A 22,697-nucleotide genomic window follows, 5' to 3' on the forward strand; every position below is an offset into this window, starting at 1 on the left:
TGCTTTTAATGAAACACTGATACAGGATTTTAGCAAAGGCATCTACAAAGTTGCTTAAATCCTTTAGAGTGGATTTGGTTCTTCAAACATCTTTGTTGCCCTACAGCATTCTTCAAAGAAAAAGACTACTTTGAAATCAGGTAATAAATGCAGGTTTTATGTGAGGGTTTTTTTAGTTGTCCTTTACTAAAACCTATCTAAAAAGTCTTCCTTTGCCTCTTCAAATCTTAACATGCATCCTGGGTTTTCTCTTGGTACACATAATCTAGAATCAGGACTTCTTTAATCATAACTTCTATTCTGGCTCTTGGAGTAAAAAAAAAATTATTTTTCCAGAAATTAGGTGCAGTTTTCTTCAGTTTAGCTGCTGAGATTTCCTCTCAGCATTTTGAAACTGAAGCACACTGTTCCCAAATTGGGCTGTCTTCTATAAATGTAATAAAGTGGCTTCAGTTCTTTGAGTACTGTTAAGTTTTTTGGGGTTTTTTCCTGACTACATGTGTCTTGTGAAGTCTTTTACTCTTAAACGAACTTAATTTTCTATTTTGTGCAAGCGTTGGGAAATTTGAAGCAAAAGTCAGTATGATGTTATGCGTTAATTATATTGAAGGTGACACAGTGAGTAGGAAATCCTAGAACAGGTGGGAGGTTAAATGATTTTAATTTGCTCATGCTGTCTTCAACATGCTGATGAAGTGAATGTTTTTCTTCTACATTGCTGAGCATTGTAACTATGTGACTTAGATTTTTTCTTCTGTAACTTCGGACTTGCTGATAACTGCAGGTTTTGGACCTGCCATTGTCTATGTCTCTGTTGTTTGTGTCTTTTTGCTGTAAAACTTAAAAGAGAGATTAATATCCCAAGTTTTCAGTCAAATACATAAGTATTTTACATAATATGTATTTATGGAAGGGATTGTCACTCACTTGAAGTCTCATATGAACTTCATATCTAAAAGTTCAGCAGTGTCTTTGGCTATATAAGTTTCCAGTTTCGGAAAGGAATGGAATAAAGAGAGGAAGAGGCATCAGAAATTCTCTGAACTCCTAAAATGCATATTTTAGGCTAGCAGAGAAGTTTTGGAAACTTGTCATTTTAAGCAATGTGTCATTTTGTTTGCATACACGTTTTGTAGATATATTACAGATTTTGTGTAAATGTAAAGGGAAATGCATAGCTTCCAAAAGGCTCTCAATAAGAATATTAATGATTGATGAACACTCTACAACAAAGATATTCATGACAGATTATGATACAAACCTGGTTTTAAGCTAAAATTCTGCTTAAAGTTGAGATGAACAGCATGGAGCACCAAAAAGGCTGCAGGAAGAGGCTCTCTCTGCTTAGGTAATTTAGGTAAAGTCTACGGAGACAAACTGTTTTCTGTATTGTCTTGTCTTCACCTTGCAAGGGGCTTCTTCCCCAGACACTGGGTTCTCCTCTTTGCTTTCCTTGGGCTCCATCTCTTGTGTAGACAGTCTACCTCAGTGGAAATTAGAATTATTTTTCTAAATACACCTTGTTGATAGGTATTTGTTGATGTCTTGCCATCATTTCAAGGCACAATTTGGTTAATGGAAGAAAGCACTGTGCTGCTCAGTAGCCCAGATGTGCCATCCCTGAACTGCCAAGCTATCACTTGATAAGGTTCAACTGTCTGTTAGTTTTAACTTCCCTCCTCTGTCTCTATTTATCCTTCTTTGTCTCTTTCCTCTGTTTCAGTTTAGGCTGCTGACTGTGGTTGCATGCTGCCTCCATCTGGAATTAGGAAATGAGCATCTTTTTTCAGTGAAGATGCAATTTTGTTGATGTTATAAAAGAGGGAGTAATTAAATGTAACTAGCTCCCTCAGGGACCAGAAAGTTACTTTAGGTAAAAATATGTAAACTCTGTTCTTAAAACCTATTCTTCCCCTGCTACCATGTAAGGGATCCATTTTAAACCCTTGTAATTCTCTTGAGTCTGTTAGTATCTCACAATCTGAGAATTTTCGTAGCATACCCTTTGATATTACTCTAATCTTTTGTTTATTATTTCAATAGATTTGTCCATATTATAAGATAGATGCATAATTTGGGGTTGAAAAGAACTATTTGATTTTAATATTACAAATCTGTTGGTCTGCATTTCAGTATGCCTCAGCAGAGGCCACTTAGATTGCAGCATTTTCCATTTGAGCCCATCTTGTGTTGATGAAGCGGATATAAAAGAGATGTTCCAAATGGAATGTGAAAGTGATTTGAAGATGCAAAGAGCTGAAAAGTCCATTTGCTCCCTGAGTAGCTTGTTCTGCATATATAACATGCTTGCATTGAATTTAGCTTTTAATCGGAGTGTTATACCAAGTCAACTGTCTGGCAGAATTTTGAGTTTTTTATGTCTACTCATTGGCCTTTTTCAGCTCACAAAGGTGCCACTAAGGAAAGAACCTATCTTCTAAAAAGCTGTTCAGATGATCCTTAATTTACAGTGCTGTCTGCTGTCTTTTCTTGCATTATATGAGCCTAGTTTTAGGCTTTTCTCTTTTTGTCCAGGACTTATAATGACACTAGCATGTAGGCATGTTACTTGTCCTTGCAGACTATGGATACTATGGATCAGGTATTAGAGCTCTTTGGATCTGTGGGAATTGTTCTTATTTTCCTCAAGTCATTAAAAAGCATCAGCAGGGCAGAGATCTGCACAGGCAACTCTTTTGAAACTCCTGAATGGTTATCTTCCCAGCCTCCTGAGTTAATCTGTTCCAACTAAAAATGTTTTTCTAATACCCTCAGTTATGAATGGGTTAGGAAAGTATTTCCATCATTATGGTACTGTAATTTTCCTTCTTTTTACCACTATGCTTCATTTCCATTACTACTATTGTCTTTCATTTCACTCCTCATCTCTCTGCACTTCCAAACTTCTGTCCCTTCCTTGCTGTCCTACTGGCTTTTTATATTTGTGCTGGTTTTGACAGGGGTAGAAGGAATTTTCTTAATAGTAGCTATCATTGGGCTGCATTTCAGATTCATGCTGAAAACAGTGCTAATAGCACAGGCATGTTTTAATTATTGCTGAGTGGGGTTTATACAGTGTAAAGGCCTTTTCTGCTTCAGACCACACCTCACAAGTGAGGAGACAAGGAGTGCACAAGAAGTTGAGAGGGGACACAGCCAGGACAGCTGACCACAACCGACACAGAGACATTCCATACCACAGAGCACTGTGCTCAGCAGTAAATATGGGGGAAGAATAAGAAAGTGGGAGATGCACAAAGTGATGGTGTTTGCCTTCCCAAGTCACCATTACCTGGAGATGAAACCCTGCTCTCCTGGAAATGGCTGAACATCTGTGTGACCATGGGAAGTACTGAATTAATACCTTGATTTGCTTTGCTTTTTATGTGGCTTTTGCCTTCCCTATTAAAATCTAAACCTCAGTCCACTAATTTTCTCACTTGTACCCTTCTGACTCTCACCCCTATCCCACCAGAGGAGGAGCAGTTGTGTGGGACTTGGTTGCTGGCTGGGGTTAAACCACAGCAAAATTGTTTGCATTTTTATGAAGTTAAGTAATTCAAAACAGGGTGAATTACAGCCAAAACTGTCTGTTCTCTCTTTCTCAGTGGATATATATTCTTTCTCAGTTCATAATTTTCTGTGGGTTTGGTTTTTTTTCTCCTTCTACTTAGTCATCATCATCATTTTGTTTCAGCCTTCTGAAAATAGGGGCAGAGGGTGTGCATATATGTATTTATACATATCCATACAGGCACCTTTGTGTATGTGTGTTCAAGAATTGTTCTCTGTCCATGGTGAGTTCAACTGAGCAGAGATTACCATTGCTTAAGAAAATGGCAACTTTTGCTTCAGTGATTAATTTTTGTTGATCAATCATAATCCATCAAATTATGCCAGATGGTTCTGGCAGTAGCTTAATATCTTTATGTAAACATTTTTGTTTCCAAGTGTTAAACAAATCCACTCTAAAACTTTTGAATTATTCTTTTTGGCAAAAATTGTGTATTTAGAGATAGATCTTTCCTCACAGAGCCAAAATATACCTTTAAGAGTATGTTCTTTCCATTAAGAAAACAGATTGCATGAAAACTGGCTTTGTATAAAAACTTATGTGCAGTTTTGGTTGAATCTGCAAAGTGTCCCTTTCCAGTTAGACTGCTGTTTATTCCTAACTAGTCCATGCAGAAAAGAAAATTCTTGCTTCAAGTAAACTATACTGTTAAGAGTATGATACTTGAAAATTGAAATGCACAGAAGTTACTGAGCTTGTGTGTGAGTGTGAAATACATGTTTCTACTGCTGTTTCAGACCTAAATCTGTTTTACCCAGGGGATCAGGCACTCACAGACAGTTATATGTTTAATAGCTCCTTCACTTGGTGCACAGTGTATGTAAATATTTTAGATGGGAAGACTTTTTCTTTCCTTACTTGTATTGTATTTCTGCACATCCATAGACTGCAAACTTTTTATTGTGTTTTCTTTTTCTAGACAATATGGAGAGTGAATCTAGGACTGAGGTCCCTGAAAGAAAATACTATAAAAAATTCGATTTTGATAATTTTTATTCCATTTTTTGATTAAGTATGGAGTTTTCCTATAGCCCTGACAACTGGGATGTTTGTTCTGTCATTAAAAATTAACTAGTTGCATTACATATCATGATTTTCGTAAAAGTAACTGCATTCATCTGCAGCTTGGCTTATTTTTCTTCTTTTTTTTTTACAGCTTTTTCACTTCCAGACCTTACAGAGCAGTTCACACCTCCTGAAGTTGCTCCACCAATTCTTGTCAAGATAGTAGAGACAATTGAAAAGAAAGGTAGGCTGAAGAATAATCTACCAATGTGTTCTGTTGCTTATGTGAAGCAAGACTGCAGCCTGGATCCAGAGCTGGCATGTCCTCTTTCTAGAGCTCATAGTGCATCACATTACTTAACATCCAAAATAATCTCCTGGTTTTTGCTCATTAGAGGCTGTTTGGACTATCGGAGCAAAACCAAAGCTTACCTCAAATGGAATTTAAAAATTAATATAAGTATTGGAAGGTAAGGGAGAAGGGTTTGGTGTTGTTTTGCTTTTTCTAATGAGTAAGCATCTTAAGTTGGTTATGCGTAAGATTGAGTTGGTGACACAGAGAAAAAAGTAATGGTTTGCCTCAAAGCAGAGGAAAAAAAGGAAAATAATAAAATATGAAAACGTTTCAAGAACTGGTTTTATTTTTCAGGAGCCAGCTCTTTATTGCTGCTGTATAGCAATATATAAAAAAATATATTATTTTTTTCCTTCACCAGCTTTCCTGTGCTGATGTCTCTCCATCCTTTTGAGGCTTTCCTCTTTCTTTTACGATGTCATACTTCTTTTGCCCTTTTTATGGCAAAAGACCCATGTCCTTGGGGACATGGGTTCTAACATACTCCTCTGGCACTTTAGAAGAGTGTAAGCCTTTCCTGAAAGAGTAGAAGCTTGCTGATATCAACATGAAGGGCCAGTATTTAGCACAAGTATGCATAAGAAGCTGCTGCTTTCAGGAGACACCACTTATAGGGTTAAATCATTACTGCTCTGCATCCCTGAGTATGGTTCCTTCCTTGTGTCTTCTCTATTTTCACTGATGTAGGAAAGTTGTAAACAATATCTTTCATATGAAAACACTTTACTGATGTATTTTCTGACAATTCAGGTGAATTGTTAGGCACATTGTGTGATATATACACATATATATATATATATTTCTGACACCAGTGTGAATCTGTTTCCTAGTCCTGGCCTTTTACAGCTGGCCAGTGAACAGTTCTACAGAATATGTGGGACTACTGGCATCTCTGATCTTCTTTGGCCATCTCTTTCTGCAGACACAGCAGCTTGAGTGCACAAAGAGGTGTCTTACAGGCATAAAAAAAACAATCACATTCCCTAGTCTGGTAGGTGAAAGAATGTTGCTAGTTTATACTGTAAGTATTTCTTGAACAAAACAGAAATATGTTGTATCAGGGCAACAGTCTCTGAAATATTAATGTCCTGAACACGTCCCATTGATTTTGTTTTGAAGGTCTGGAGTACTCAACTTTGTATGGAGCACAAGGCTCAAGCAGCACAGTGGAATTAAGGCAAATTTTTGAATGTGGTAAGTGCAGTTCTCTTCCTTAAAGCACAAGACAGATTTTGTGGTCAGACCACTCTCACTCACATGTGCTGGTTCTTAATAATATACTATTAAAAAGACATATATAAATAAAAAAGTTTTCTAACTTTTACACTTGATATGAAAAATATTTTTCACTTTTACAAGTTGTCGTTTTTCACAGCTCAACTGCACTTTTTTTTATAAGAGTATTTATTTTAATCTCTGGTTGTCTCACTTGTTCAAAGACTGACAGTCTAGCTGTACTGAGAAATATGAGATTCTTCGTTCAGAATCAAGGTAAAGATATATTACTGCTGAAAGGCTGCAGGTTATTATTTTGTAAACAAATGGCCAGTTGTTCACATGCAGTTCTGTGGTGCATTTTTTTTTTGTCCAGTAGGTGGGATGTCAATAGCAGCCCATTATCTACCTGCTACAGAGTGATACTGAAGAGAAAGAGACAATTGAATTAATATTGTAGGCTGAGCTCTCAGAGAGTAAAATGCAACTACACCACATACCCATTCAAGTTTCCTGAAATATATTTCCTCTTCTTTTTTTGGTGTACTTAATTTCTTCTTCAGGACAGAATATACTGGCATGGCAGCACTGTTTCAGTATGAGAGTAGGAGGAGAGTTGGACCACAACTTGGCAAGCTGGGGTGCAGTGTGTGGTGTGAGCTTTCATTTGCCTAAAAGAGTGCAAAAATAAAAGGGGTAGAAAATGGAAATGGTTACTTGCCTTGTTGCCAAAGGGACAAAGAAAGCAAACTCACTCAGTGATTTAGTCTCCTCATTTTTACTAATTGCGAACATTAACAAAGCAAATAAGAGATTATACTCTGAGTTGTCTGTATTTTCAAAACAAAAGAGCATCCTGTCCTATGCTGATTGTGGTAGGAGTGAAGAAGTATATGTATATAAGCAGGAAAAGAAGATGTGGTGCTAGCAGCCTCATGATAGCAGCAACCTCTTCATTGTTGTATTTATATGTTTCAGTCCACATAAATCCAGATTTTTGGTGGCACCAATATGATTGCATCTCTTTAGTTATCTGAATCCTTTCTTAAGTCTCTAAACTAAGCTATAATTTTCTGATATCTGTCGCTTGAGATTAAAATCTCATGGTTTACATACATAAATATTCCTACTTAAAATATAGTTAGGTTAGAGTAACAGAAACAGAATTTTTCCCTTTAGTGACAGTGTTTCTTTCTGACTTCTGTTTAAGATAGAATTAGGATCTTCAGGTCAGAGCTGGTACAGTGAGTATCCAGTATAGAGGCAGATCTCATTTCCTCTGCCTGCTCTCTTTGAATTAGCAGAATGCTAATTCAGAGAGCAAAGTCAGCTTTGGTCTCAAAGTTGTGAACTTGCATTAGTGTGCTGTTCTGCTAGTGGTTGAAATGTTCTCCATTTTTTAAATGGATAACCGTCTGTTAGCATCAATACAATACTATCTAGATCCAAAATCAAAGCTGACTTACATCTTGTCAGCTCAGCAGATGGAAGAGTTCAGGTCTGTTTGTGATATTACACCCAGAGAGTTGCAGAGTAAGTATATTCTTACTCATATATTCATTATAGTAAGTTGGGTCATACTTCAGAGAAATGGTCAACACTGAAGAGGCATGATTTAACTTGGCTTATGAAATAAAAAAAAAAAAAAACAGTAAGCAGCAAAAGTAATAAAAGCTAATTCTTTAAGAATTTGTGGATTCTCTGACACATAATTGCTCTTGCAGAAATCATTCCCAAACTGTAAGTTTTATATAAACTAAGACATCTATTATGCCTTTTCTCTCATGCAAATTCTTTGGTGTCTAAGATTTGAGCTCATACTGCAAGCTCTTTGTTAGGGAAAACAAAGGAAGTGGAGGAGCACTAAGTTTCTCACTACCCCCTCTTGGCTGCCTTATTGCACAGTATTGGTAGACACACCATTTATTTGAGTCCTCTACCTCCCTGCTTCCTTTGTCTAAAGCAGTCAAACAGATTCAATAGTTATTTTACCGAGAACCTTTCTAGATAGAAGGTTGATAAGCATTAATGCCTCTAAATTCTTGTACAAAATATGCATCTTTTTGTATACACTTAGGATTTTACTGTGACAGAGTTTTCTGTTACAGGATGAGCCCTAACCTTGCTTTCACTAAACAAGGATTTCTGTACTTTCCCATTTTTATTTTTGCTGTTGATATTCTTTGCTCCAACACCAACAAGTAGTCCTTTATGTGACACTGCCAAACCTTGTCCCAAGTCATAACTATCCTGGAAGGGTATCAAGTTTTACAAGATAAATCTCAACAGCTGCATAAAACACCGAGCACACAGTTCTGCACGTGTATATTTGTTTCGACTTACTTACATAAATATTTGCAGATTTGGATCCCCAAGATGTTAATCATACTTTTAGTCATAATAGAAGTAGCTCCCTGTAGAGAAGCTGCATTTGACCAAACCTTTGATTAGTACTTCTTACACAAAATATTTACACATGAAACAGAGACCTGTTAAAAATATTCTGATGTTCCATAGCATTGCCAAGATGCAGCAAGTCACTACCATTACTCTGAGTTCAGCCCTGCATTGTATGTGATAGAAGGCTGCACACAGTTATGGAAACCATTTGGTTCATCAGATGCCAAGGGACTGGGTATGGTGTTGAACTGTGTGTGTTCTTAATCTCAAGGATGTTTCTTGGTGTATTACATTCTTATGAACTGTTCCCTATGAACCAGATATAAGTTAGCAATTTTGGCTTGTTTTTTGTTATGAGCTTGTATGTTTTTTCCACTTCTGAAGTCCAAAAAGCATGTTGCTCTTTCCCTTTAGATGCTTCTTCATTAGATTTAGAGACATTTGATGTTCACACTTTGTCAGATGCTCTTAAGAGGTATATCCTGGACCTGCCGAATCCCATCATTCCAGCAGCTGTTTACAGTGACATGATTTCTGTATCTCAAGGTATGATTACTCATTATTTCAAATATCAAACAGAAAGGCTTTTATTAGAATTCTGGATTTCTGGTGGTTCAGCTGTTGCCCAAAGAACAGTAAGAATTCTACACAACCTGGCAGCATCTCAGAATATAAATATAACTCTTTCTAATCTAAATTTACCCTTTTCTATGAAAGCTGTTTCAATTTAGATCTAGACATTATTCTGCATTATTCAGTTAGTTATTTAGGCAAACATAATGTAAAGTATAAGGGATAACACAGTTCTCTTCATTTTAGTAACTAGAAATACTATAGAAGAACTAGGGAGAAAAATCAAGGACTTAATTGTATACAGAAAGCTAATTTTTAACTTTTTATCAGTGCTGACAAAGTAAATGTATTAGAGGTCATGTAGTGCTGTGTTACATTGGGGTTACAGATTGCGAAGTGAGAAATATATGCATGTGAGATTCATCATCTACAGTGGTCATTTCAAACAAGTACAGCTTATAGGCTTTCAGAACATGGGCCAAGTATTCTGTTATATATCTCAGGACAGGATATTGTTACTGGTAACCTTCAAAGTTAGAACAGCACCTGTGAGACTTATCTAGTGCATCTCAGAATTACCCAATCATGTGTGACGCTAAACACAAGACAGACTTCTACCAGTACACTCTGAACACATTGTGGTTTTTACCAAAATGCATATCTGTTTCCATTTGACTTTTAAATACTTGTTCTTTACTCTTCCCTGAGCATTTCTCTTATTTTAAAAGAAGAAAGATATCTTTTGGTTCTAATGAAGGACAGATTTTTTTTTCTGTAAAATTGGTATTTCTAAAGCAGTCACATATAGCATCATTTTACTTGAATATTCCTGTGCTGCTTTCAAGAATCATTTATCTGTTTGCTTGCAGAAGTGCAGAGCTCAGAGGAATATGCTCAGTTGCTGAAGAAACTGATCAGATCTCCAAATATACCTCCTCAGTATTGGCTCACACTCCAGTATTTGCTCAAACATTTCCTCAGAGTTTGTCAAGCCTCCAGCAAAAATCTCTTGAATGCAAGGTCTCTGGCTGAAATTTTCAGCCCTCTACTTTTCAAATTCCAGATAGCAAGGTATGTTGGTTATCTTTACCATATTTTGTACTTTAAATATGAATTACTTATATACAAAATAAGATTAATTTAATAATTTTCTGACCTTATTTCTGATGTGAGGGCATTGTAGTAAATTCTCCAATTTTTTAAAATAATTTAAAGTAAACTTTTGTATTTCTCCTAGTTCTTACTGCCTAATCCATCTCTTGCAGCTCTGATAATACAGAACACCACATAAAAATCCTAGAGGTTTTAATCACAAGTGAATGGAACGAGAGACAGCCAGTACCAGGTAAAAATATTTTTAATTTTAAAAGTTATATGTACTCTTAAATATTAAAATTCAACTTAATGACAGTAAATGCTTGCATTTTTTTCTATTTAAATCAAACAATGCAAAACAAAACTGCACAATTACAGAGCTAAGCAGAAGCTGTGTTTTATGGTGGTGTGCAATGTTTGTTTTATAAGAAATAGTATTTTTCATTGAAATCATTTTAGTGCCAATACTTTATACAGACTTAGGACTTTTGCTCTCTTTCAGTAAACAGCAAATTGGATTTTGTGAGTTTTTTAAGACCTGTAAACAAGTAGAATGCATATCATACAGTGGTGTGGGGGCTAATTCTCAGGGTTTTATTGAGCTCTCAATTTATTCCCAGGCAAATTTTCTTAGATTTGCTATACCCTATGGATACATTATTTACATACACATATGTTTTTCATCCAGATATGCAACATATTTGTTTATCAATATCAATAAAAATGTAAAAAAATATTATGAGCCCATCCAGGAAAGTTAGTTCCTGCTTTTATTGCTTCTGTAAGTTAACATCTAAGTCAACAAGTAATAAAGCTCTAATTTATGCAAAATAAATTAGGTTTGAATCAAGTATTCAGTAGAAGCAAGGCAGAGTTGCTAACTATGTGCAAAAGAAATTATTAATGCAGAGAACTTTACATATTAGCTGAAAGCAATTCCTTTCACAGCTTATTAACAGAGAATTACTTAACAAATGAAAGGGTGAATAGAGCATTGGACATCCTATGCCTTTCCCATCTTTGTAGTTAAAGGACAAAATAAAGTTCATGGCAGGAGGATTTGCAGGGTTACTTAAGATCTGAAGAGCTAGAACACTGCTGAAAAGTGCTGTATTTCAGGTAGGGACATTGTATAATCCCCTTCATCAGCTAATGAAGCTTAATTTAAAATGGCTAAAATTTTTGTTCCTAGTGCTCTGTTTGAAAGGCTTTTCTAATCTTGCCAGTTCTGGTAGTTAGGAAACTTTATCGAATATTTTGTGTACATCTATTTTCAGTTTCCTATTTAGTTTTGTTCAATTTTGGTGAAGTAGTTAACAGGGATTTCCAGAAGCACTGTGTATATTTCTCTGCCTAATTCTTTGTAACAACCAGGAGAGTCCAAACTTGAAGTATTTGTGCTGTTTTACTAAGAATCAGCAAATATCAGGTAATTATTAAAGAATTTTTGTCTGTGTCACATGTTGCAAGTCTTAAAAAGCAAAACAGATTCTAATAGTCTCATGCTAATAGCATTTTTTGTAGTTACATGTTTGCAAATGCTTAGGAATATGTAAATATGTATGTCTAGAAGCTGGCTGGGAGGTTACAAAGGTGGGGTCAACAGTTCCTTCAGTTTCAAAGCACAAATTTTATAAGTTTCATTTAGGAGATCACTTGGTTGCTTATTTGCCCAGGCTGCTTCATGTGAAGAAAGTATGAGTGAAAGGTGTTGATGTTAGAACTACTAAGGAGGACAATGAATCTAGTCATTTTGAGAGTGTCATTAGGGTGCTTGAAGAAATGCCATTGTATCCATCAGATTTATACAATTTGACATTACATTAGCAATTATAATGGAACACCTGATTTTAATATTACTTATGCATTAATTAATATAGCATGATGCAATAGTTTACTTTGACAGTCCTAGGATTTTTCATGGGATCTGTTACAAAAATAGAGCTCCTTCCCTGTGCATTTAAGTCCATCATGTATAGTAAAAATGTTTTGTAGTCGTACATTTGCACATGTACTAATATGCTGGAAAAAACCCTCAAATGCAAGTTTTCAGGTTTTGTAGTGTCTGGTTAGCTAGTCTCTGCCCTCAGGCCTGTAAGGAGTTAGAATAATTTTCTAAAGTTGAATCTTACTAATATGTTCTGTAAGTTTGCAGGATTAGGTCATGAGTCCATTTCCACACCTATATCATTCAGTGCCCTGAATATTTGGAGTGGGCTGTTTTTATTGTTCTCATAGAACTATGAAAAGCAATCTAAGACGTGTTTTTCAGAATTGTCATCTTTAAGATTATTGCTTTCAGTGGCTTGATTTTCCATAAAGACTCTAATAAAAAGAAGATCCCAATAAAATATACCTTATTTTTCATGCAAGTATTTTGAGAATTGCAAAACTTTTTGAGATTTTGAGAGGTCTTAAGCAGAAAGAATTTTACTTATTGAAAATAATGTCATGACAACTAAGTGATAACAGGGAAGTTAGTGCTGCCAGGTTTCTTCTCTTTTTCATAGGCTAGAGTGATGGCTTCCTTCCTTCTTAATTCTTTTTGTTAAGATGAGAACATTCTGTCTAAAACAAGCTGTCCATGAGGTTCTAGTGGTATCTCATGCAGTATATAAATACATTAAATGGAGTGTTAAGAGATAACTAATCTGAATAGCAGGTAGATCTTTTCACAGCTGTGGGGTTTTTTCCTTACCACATCACCCACTGAATTATACTTCTTACCTGAAAACATTAGAAAGCAAGCAGCTGGACCTTACGTCTTACTGTATTTTCAAATTAGTATCTTAAATTTGGCATCTTCAGTTGGACATCTTTTAGCTAGAGTGATTCTTCTTGGGTGTCATAACAGGAAAAGAAGAATTACTCCTAGACCACTACTTGACTTACTGCAGAACATACGGATTGGGGTATTTTGTCTGTCATGGTGTTCATCAGCAAACTATAGATTCTAGTTTGTGGATTAAAATAGTGCTTAGTCCTACACTAAAGTTAACAATACCTATTAAGAGAATCATAGAGTTTTGTGTAGCAGATGAAGACAAAATAATGTTGCAGGAGAAATAAGGCTGGAAAAATTTAGATCAATTTTCTGGTTCTTGTCTCATTCTTCAAGTTTGTCAGTAGGAGAGACAAAAGATGATGTTGGTGGGCAAGGCAGGTGATTTTTGTATCCCATCTGAACATCCCAGCTTGATGTACAGCTGCACAGACTTTAAATTAAAGAGAAGCAAAGTACAAGCCTCTAACTGTACTATCCAAAACCGTACTAGAAGAAAATATCTTAATTGTAACATATTTTAGCAAATAGTGCTGCTCAGGTCTCACAGAATCTCACACATCATACAGACTTGTGAAGGTAAATAGTGGAAAATAGGCTATATTTGTAGGTATAGAAGACTAGGGTAGTTTTTCAGTTAATTGTCAAGGATCTTACAGGCTTCGGGTGTTTCTTCCTGGAGGTGGCCTGTCCTGGATGAAGATCCCAAAGCTGCCCATAGTAGGTGTAGTAAGTGCTCAGAGCAACAGGGTCTGTTTAGCACTCGTAGCTGTGAAGGCAGGCCACACAGAGAAAGCTGGGAAGTAATTTTGGGTGGGGAGTTTAGGGAGATAGGGATTCTTTCTGGAGCTGGGGTGCGTGAAAATAATGTCTGTTTAAGGAAGGCAAAGAGGAAGTGGGATGTGGTGAGAGAGCAAGGGCATGTGGGGAGCTCGTAGCACTGCTGGTGAAGAGCAGAAGAGGAGCTGCAGCAAAGAGCTGCCTTGTGTCAATGAATCAAAACCTCCAATAGCCTGTGCACTGACTAGAGCTGCGCTGGTTTGCCTGGGCTGTCTATCCCAGTTTATACCTGTTTCCCAGGCTTGTATGTAACATTGTAAATAACAGCTCAGACTGAAATACTGCAGCATGGTAAGTAGTTTTTGTTACTCAGAGCATCATACGCAAGAATGAGTGCGGTAGTAAGGCTGCCGTATATGTAACTGTTCACTTGTTCAGGATGAGGTAAAAGTCCTGATAGCATCACCAAGGTGCAGAAACTTTGCTTTTGGCTACAAAAAAAATTCACAAGAGTGGTGGCATAACAGCTAGAGCAGGGCAATGTAAAGGCTGATCCAGTTCCTCCTGAAATTTGATTCCTTCTCAAAGATACTCTGTGTTGTTACAGACATTAGCCTAAGACCACAGTCCTGTCGGTGGTGTCCTGGGGACATAAACAAATGTGTAGGAATGCTGTCAGTTGTCAGAACTTATCTGCATCATGTCAGAGTCTTGGCTGGACTGCCAGCAGCTCCGAGTGGGGTTTGGATCATGCAGAAGGCTGCGAGTGGCAGGGAGAGCGGACGCGGTGCCCATGGTGGGGGGACCGTGTGCATCCGTGTCCTACCCAGCAGAGGGCTCCCCTTCTAAGCTAATAAAAGTCAGGCTTCATCCCTGACCTAACGGAAAACACAATGCTTGGCTAACCGCCGTATTGGAATGCTGTATCCTTGGTTTAAGTTTTCACACAAGCCAGTGCTTTGTGTTTCTCAATACCTAATTGCAAGAACTTTATAAGAGTGAAACAATATGTAAAACATTATTAGCATTTTTACAGATTGTTATGTCCATGTGCAGGTATGTATGTGTATGTGTAAAACATGTGGAAGCATGTCAAACCTGATAAGTTCTTTTCCTGCTTCAGACATAATATTTTAGAAAAAAATGTGCTATGTTAATAGAAGAACACTGAGTGTGACTGCAAGGAATAGTAGGCTGCAAATTAAAATGGGCACCACTCAAGATTTTGAAATTTAGATGAAAAGACTTGGCAATGTTGAAAATACAGGTGTGTGCATGTGAGTATCTCTTTTTGACAAGACACTTGTATCTCTCCTGCAGGATAATGAAGAATTCATTATCTCTTTGTGGGTATCTATACTTTTTTAATTGAGAAAAAGTGAACCAAGTTTGCATTGTCTTTTTTCCTCTGACTTTATGCATCTGTGTTGTGGTCCTAAAAACCAAGAAATGTTCTCAACTCCTTCTGTAATTTTAACATTAAAGAAGTAAATCAAGTACAGTCTCAAGTTGAATTAGTTCAGAAACAGGTTTCCATCTCCACTTGAAGTAGGCTGTACCTTTATGACGGCAGATTTAAATTATATTTAGAACTGACAATTGTTCAAGTAGGCAGAAGCTAAAACTAGGGAAGCAAAGGATTGTTATGGGTGAAGCTAATCAGTCAGGTGCAAAACATCAAAGTGTACTGCAGGTATTTGGGATTTCATTATTAGGTGCAAGTGGTGTTTCACAGTGGAGGAGGATTTTGGTTTGTGAAGTATTAAGAAGGCAAAAACTTTTTGATATTATTTGACTGCCTTAAGGAGCAACAAACAGATCTCAAAGAAATTCTCGGTGTTTTTATTACAAATTCTCACTGTTGGCAAGAAGTGAGAGGAAAATATTAGTCCCCTCCTCCCCTTTTCTTAATGTGTCTGCTTCTCCTTTTACTTTGAATTTATTTCCTTATAGAAGTTTAACTGGCAAAGAAGATAACCTCTGTAGGCAGAGGGAAGTAGGCTCTTCAGTTGCTGCTCTGTTCCTTTAGCAAGTTTGATCTCCACCTCCACTAAGGCAAGGAAAATAAATTTAACCTAAGTTCCTTCCCCTCTGTACAGTTCCTTTTTCCACCTGCCTGCCCAAGAAATGAACAATCCTGATATACTGGAAACTATCATGAATACAGACAGATTCTTTAAATTATTTTTAGTATATAGAAAATTGATAAACAGTCTCACAGCCTCAGACTAAGGGTCTTGAAGCAGCACCTATATTTGTGATCCAGCATGAGCATGTATGAGGTGATGCTGTGCTTACAAGCAGGCTATTTTGCTTGCACAAGGCTGTTTCTAGAGATCCAGCTCTTTTCAAGGAATATTTTTATTCTACTTTTTTTCTGCAGTTAGCCACTTCCTGTATTTGGCTGTTCATGGTGCTTTTCTCATCTTCAATGCTGCATGCAGCAGCCAGTGATAGGGACTATTTTAAGGCTTCTTACAATGGTCTTCTCATTTACCTAGCTAAAATGAGAAAGTTAGCTCTGCATTGGCCACTTGTTAGTTGATGACAACTTTTACTTTGAATCTGGCTCCCATCCCCCAGCTGAAATTCCTGGCTCAGCAAATATTTGAACCTACCCAAGTTAATCATGAAACTGAGATCTTTATCTGAGAGGGACGTGCAAGCTACTGAGGGTGGCGGTTTCTTTTTTTTTTTTCCCCAGTACTGAAGTCAGGTTCACTTTTTAATGACGAGCCAGAGCAAGTGGGTACCTTCTGCAGAGCACAGAGGTTTAAGCAGTTGACAGAGAAGGCTTGGATTTTCTCACTGCAAGTTACAACTCTTTTAGGGGGTTTTACGGAACATTGGTTGGAAAGCAGAGCAATCTCTTTTTCTTCATTGCTTCAGAGAAGCTTCCTAGTAAATGGAGGTATTAGGGTTTATTTTTAAGCAAGATTTTTGTATGATGGAACCAATATTGGATTGCATTTTCGACTGTTTTACAAGAGCAATCATTTGTGATGCATAATTTACAAAGTAAGTGATTTTGAATTTCTGTGTTTTTTTCATCATCTTGTGGAAGTATTATACTGTATCTGATTAACAGGTAGAGCTTTAAAAGTCTTAAGATACATGAATTCAAATCTAGTACTTCAGTACATCTCCTGGTTATATATGAAATGGGTAATAGCCTATCTGCCTCCTCTGTCTTTTCTTGCCTGCAGGCTAGGCTAGTCTGACCTGAGCACTAACCTGATTATACAAGTTTGTTCAGCCCTAGATTTGGCCACCAGTGAAACTCTAGGGAAGTAATTTTTCCTGAAAGTCTTTATTCAATGGAATAAAAAAAAATTACTGATCCCATATGAGACTTAAAAGCAGCAATGCAGTTTTTGTAGGAAATCGTTGTAACTGAATTTAAATAATTACTTGGTAAGTTAATTGTTTAGGTAGCAGGTGGGTTAACCCTGAAGTTTAGCTTTCAGACTTGTGTCTGGGGTGATATTCATTCTGGAAATGCCAAAATGAAATGCCAAAGAATCTTTGGAACATATCTAACTCAACTGGAAGGGGACAGTCTACTTCAAAATGAAACTTCTTAATGTACAAAGCAAACTAGCTTGCATCTTTTTGTATATGTTTGTACTCCAGAAATGCTCTTGTATGTTGGTGCTTGTCTGAAAGGGGTAATCTGCTCAGGGATGCAGACAGTGCGGGGGGAGGGGGGAGGGCAGGGGTGAAATATTTGGAAATCATATAAATTGTGTTAATTTTTTTAATGAGTATTTGTGAGATAGAGCACATTTCAGCTGTTCCACAATTTCTTAAGGTGTAAGGCACAGATAGTTGCTGCAGCTAGTTTTCGTTGTAGTTATTTTTGGTCTCTGGTTTGCTCCCCCCATAGATTATAGTGAGTATATTGCTTTACATAGAATTCTGCTCTGAAGTTAATAGTCTGTCCATGTTTCTTCCAAGAGGTCAGAGAGAGTTACAGTCAGTGATGGGGCAAGTTAAGATGGAATATTTCTAAATGGTTGGAGGATGCTGCTGACATAAAGTCAAGGAGCAAAGGAGACACTGACAAGAGACTCTTGCTTTTAAAAACAATTAACTTGATAAATATATCAATGAGATTAGGGTAGAGAAACTGTGTGAAAAGGCAGACTAAATCTTATTGTCTTCTCACAGCCTTTCTTATGTTCAGCAAAACCATTTTTGAAGATGTTTCTCAGTTATTACTTTTTTCAATTGTTTGAGTGAATCAGCTGAATGTAAGATTACAATATTTGGGGTTTAGATTTCAAAATTAATTAATATAGATTGATTTGAATAGTGGTTATAGTAATGGTAAGAGAGGAAGATATCTCTGCAGTAAGCACATTTATATCGTAATATAAACTATATCAGACCTATGTGCCCATAAAAATAGTAGAAATATGCAGAGTTTAAAAACATAATCCATATTTCATTATGTGGATATATACATCTCTCTGTGTGTTTGTGTGAAATGAGTGTGTAATGGATATACACACACAGTCATGCTCTTCTCTAATACATCTCTAATATGTGCAGTAGTTATAGAAGCCTTTTAAATCTTATTGAATGGCAAACCTCAGGCATTTAAGCAGGAGAATGCCCCTGAGATGTGACCAACCTGCTTCTGAAGGGAGCTGCCCTATGTGTGAGTGTTGTGTGCGCCTGTGTCTAAGAGCTACGTGCTGCAGCATATCAGCCTTTTGTCATCCTGCCAGGGTTGGACTGTACCATGCTGCAAAGTCAGGAAAATGAGCCAGGAATATGGGCAAGGAGATTCCACTTGCTCCTTTTGTGTGTAATACCAGCTTTATATTGCAATTCTGCTAAAAGCAGATTCTTCCCAAAACTGAAATTGTTTTAAGATTAATGTAGAACAAAATGAGAAAGCAGGAGTGGTTTGGTGACATTATTTTGACATGATTGGCTGAGGATTATGATGTAATAGGTTACAGTGCAGCCCCTTATAGGTTTTAAAATGAATTCCAAGACACCATTACAAAGACAGCCTGACTCTTTTCTTGTATCTGAGCTTACTCAGTGAAACTCATACAAATGTACAATACTGTTTGGAATATGGAAGAACTGGATATAGAATATCCTAAGACAGATATAAATTGTGGCACAGACTTGATGTTTTACATAGAAATGGATCCACCAGGTAAAACTGCAGTCTTATTACAGAAGACTTAATTAATTTTGGTTTTTACAATAGCTGCTGAAAAATTCTTACTGGATATGTAGGATTTCTTTACTTTGTTATTGATACAAATAGTTTTCCTTTTTTCATAAATTAGAATAAAACTGTGGATTAGTGCATGATTGTAGTAATTATTATCTTAGCATATTAAAATACCTGATTGCTTACTTAATGGAATTTTTACTGAATTGACCTGTTTCTGTTTTGATTTTATTATGTCAGATGTAGTTTTAGTCCTGCTATTTTATAATGTAAAAATTGTATTTCTTTTATTACTATTTTTGCTCTCTCTGTTCCACACTGTGCCTAAAAGGAGATGCTGTAGTAACACTCATATTTCCTGAAACAGTGATTCCAAATCATTGGCTTGGATTGTTTAAGGAAAAAACATTTCTAAAGTCTAGCAATACTAATTGAATGCCCATTGTAGCATCATTTTTTCATATCATATGAAAGTATTATGCTATCTTGACATTCCTTGCAACTTTAAAAAGATTGTCTTTTCAGCCTGGTCATAGTATACAGGACAGGGATGTTGTACTTACTGGAGAACTGAAAAAGCTGAGTTGATTTTTAATCCTGATTCTAGTGTAGTCCTCCTTGTTACTAAGTCAGTGCTGCAGTATCTTCTCTGGCACCCACTGGTATACATATGCAGCTTTGACATTGAAAAGGGGGGGGTGGGGGTGTTTAATCAGTCCTGGCATTTGGAACACAATTTATTCTGTAGGATACTAAGATTAATACAAGGGATATTTGGGTCACGGATGGGTTTCTTAAACTGTTGGGTTTGGTTTTTTTATTTTCTTGAAAACCGTTGTACAGAATGCTAAGGATTTCAAAACCCTGATTCTTCTTCAAATATACTGTATTGCTATGGGTTTGCATATTTTATTACTCAGCTTCTAGGTAAGAAAATAGCAACATTCCTCTAAGATCATTACATAGAAGCATAAAAAAGTGGCATGTTTTATTACTTGTGTTCACCCAAAGATGGTGAAAGAAGGTAAAAGCAAACTTCAGACTTTTTTTTTCTTAAAAATGCTTTCTTCACAGAGGCAGAAGTTGAGTATGGTGTTATATTTTCCTTAAAATATATTATTGCAAGATAACATCATTTTTTGTTAGCAGTAAAACTTTGTTTTGAATTATTTTGTTTTCAAATTTCTTGATTCCTGTAGTGTCTTTTAAACTCTGTTAATGATGGACAACTCTATTTTGTAACCAATTCTGTTTTATAATGCACTCATAGAATTATAAAATATATGTAATAATGTGTAATTTCAAGGAATATATAGTCATGTTTTCACTGAGTTAAAACTTTTCTTCCCCCCTTTCATTTGCAGCACTGCCTCCTAAGCCACCGAAACCTAATACCGTAACTAACAATAGCATGAATAACAACATGTCATTACAAGACGCTGAATGGTACTGGGGGGATATCTCAAGGTAAATCACCTCAAGACATGCATTTCTTATGTTTGGCTTTGTGATATTCTTGCTGTGCTATTCTGTGTATATGTATTAGGCTTTGATTGTAGAAAATTCACAGTTTTAAAAGCAAGTTATGATAGTTCCCACCATAAACATACTATAGTTGGTTTTATTTCGAATATGACTAAAAAGTTACTGGTAGTCACTTAGAATGTAGTATGCAAAATGATTGTTCTGTTACTTTAAGACTTATATGAAATGTTAGCATGAAAAGATAGCACTAAGAAAGAATTTTGTTCTTGTCTTTCATTCAGAACCTCAGCTGTAGGCACCATAGTCAGCCAGTCAGACTAACAAGTGCCATATATTAGCAACATTTTTATCTGTACTATATATAGCTATATTAGACCAGCTCTGGCTGCTCCAGTTGCATAGGCTTGTATGAACAAGCAGAAAGAGCTTTGCATGAATAGTAATTTTGTCCAGTAGTGAGAGCACAGAGTATGCCATTTTTTATCCTGCTTGTTCTCTAACAATGTTAAATAAGGTAATATATAGTTGTATTAATATGGAGACATAGAAGGCTTCTAAAATACTTATTTCAAAACATTTGAATTTTAATTTAATGCACTGTGAAAGAATACGTGTGTGAGAACTGATTGAAATGATTGGTTACTTTTGCTTTCATTTTAGAGAAGAAGTAAATGAGAAGCTTCGAGACACAGCTGATGGTACCTTTTTGGTACGAGATGCTTCAACCAAAATGCATGGGGACTACACACTGACACTGAGGTAAGACTAGTTACACTGGGTGTGTGATGCTTGATAGTAAAATGCAATAACTGCTCTTAATGCAGAGTATTCTTTAGGAAATAGTACCTGAAGCATGTCTAACCTTTCAATATACTTTATTTGCAGGAAAGGAGGAAATAACAAATTAATCAAAATTTTTCACCGAGACGGAAAATACGGCTTTTCTGACCCATTAACGTTCAACTCTGTGGTCGAGCTAATAAACCACTACCGGAATGAATCCCTGGCCCAGTATAATCCTAAACTGGATGTAAAATTACTCTATCCAGTGTCTAAGTACCAGCAGGTAATTTAGTTTATTTTCTTTGCATTTCACTTAAAGACAGAGAAACTATTGCCGAGCTTGCCAAACATGAAGAACTTCAGCTCTGTTACTGTTTGAAAAATCATGTGGGTACAAAACCTGATATTTTTATTTAAAACCAACTCCATGCTTTGCATGTAAATATTTAAAACTTTAAATAATGCAGATACACTGTTAGGAAATAAGCATCCTAATAATTATCCCACTCAATGGTGAAATGTGTTATTTTCAGTATAAAGCTAAGCACTTACAATGCAAAATTCCTTTTTGTCATTAATATCTCATTTGCATATTATGCATTTTTAGTGTATCTTCATATTGTTGAAAGAGGAGTCACATTTCCATGTAATTATCTAAGCATTTTTAAGCAGTTTTATCCAGAAAGGCTGGGCAATATAATTGTTTCCTTATAGAATATCTTTCTTTCTGCTTATCATTCCAGGATCAAGTTGTAAAAGAGGATAGCATTGAAGCAGTAGGAAAGAAATTACATGAATATAATACCCAGTTCCAAGAAAAAAGCAGAGAATATGACAGACTCTATGAAGACTACACAAGAACATCTCAGGTAAGCTGGATTTGAACCAAAGGGAGAATGGAAGACTTCGCAGATTTTGAAGAATATTATTGTGAATTCATACTGTCGTCTTCCTACTCCTCTCTTCCACCATCACTGCATTGTCCTGATGTGCTTGCTCAGAACAGTGCAATTGCTTACTCATGTTTGAACAGCCACCACCTGTAAACTAAGCCACCCTCTGCCCAAGTATGACAGCTCCATCCAAAACAAGTACATAACCGTGTTGATTTACACTACTTCTGCATACTGGCCTCATCAGTTTCGAGGCCTCGTTACAGTTTTCAAGGCATATTTTCAGGGAAGCATCGCATTTTATTTTGAATTTTTGAAGGATCTGGTTTACCTATGCAGGATAAAGAGATGACATGTGTAGACAAAATGCAGAATGAAAAGCTGCCTCTTTCAGCTTAATCAATTATTAGCCATGCCTTGAAGTGCCACTGAAAGTCCATTTTTAAAGTTCCAGAATCATGACTGCTTCTTTAAGTGTGCAGGAAATACACCTAAAAAGAATTGAAGAAAATTGCAGAATTGCTGCCAACTTGAACTAATGACTTAAGACTTGGCTACCA

At 36.4% G+C, this 22,697-nt stretch overlaps 1 protein-coding gene across 5 annotated transcripts in view; it reads left to right on the top strand.

Annotated features, from left to right (window-relative positions):
• Positions 1-22,697, top strand: part of PIK3R1 (phosphoinositide-3-kinase regulatory subunit 1) — a 60,057-nt gene that overhangs the window by 28,601 nt on the left and 8,759 nt on the right. For 3 of the 5 annotated variants that reach the window (XM_064402705.1, XM_064402706.1, XM_064402707.1), the window contains 9 exons: positions 4,731-4,823; positions 6,054-6,128; positions 8,964-9,095; positions 9,992-10,193; positions 10,388-10,467; positions 20,341-20,443; positions 21,122-21,220; positions 21,347-21,527; positions 21,988-22,113. In XM_064402705.1, coding sequence (XP_064258775.1) covers positions 4,731-4,823; positions 6,054-6,128; positions 8,964-9,095; positions 9,992-10,193; positions 10,388-10,467; positions 20,341-20,443; positions 21,122-21,220; positions 21,347-21,527; positions 21,988-22,113 — 1,091 coding nt within the window. Of the gene's footprint in view, positions 1-4,730; positions 4,824-6,053; positions 6,129-8,963; positions 9,096-9,991; positions 10,194-10,387; positions 10,468-16,519; positions 16,798-18,748; positions 18,956-20,340; positions 20,444-21,121; positions 21,221-21,346; positions 21,528-21,987; positions 22,114-22,697 lie in introns of those variants that run through there. The other 2 variants (XM_064402709.1, XM_064402708.1) reach the window with 2 other exon arrangements.

This window comes from Passer domesticus, chromosome Z (assembly GCF_036417665.1).
Source record: "Passer domesticus isolate bPasDom1 chromosome Z, bPasDom1.hap1, whole genome shotgun sequence".
NCBI lineage: Eukaryota > Metazoa > Chordata > Aves > Passeriformes > Passeridae > Passer > Passer domesticus.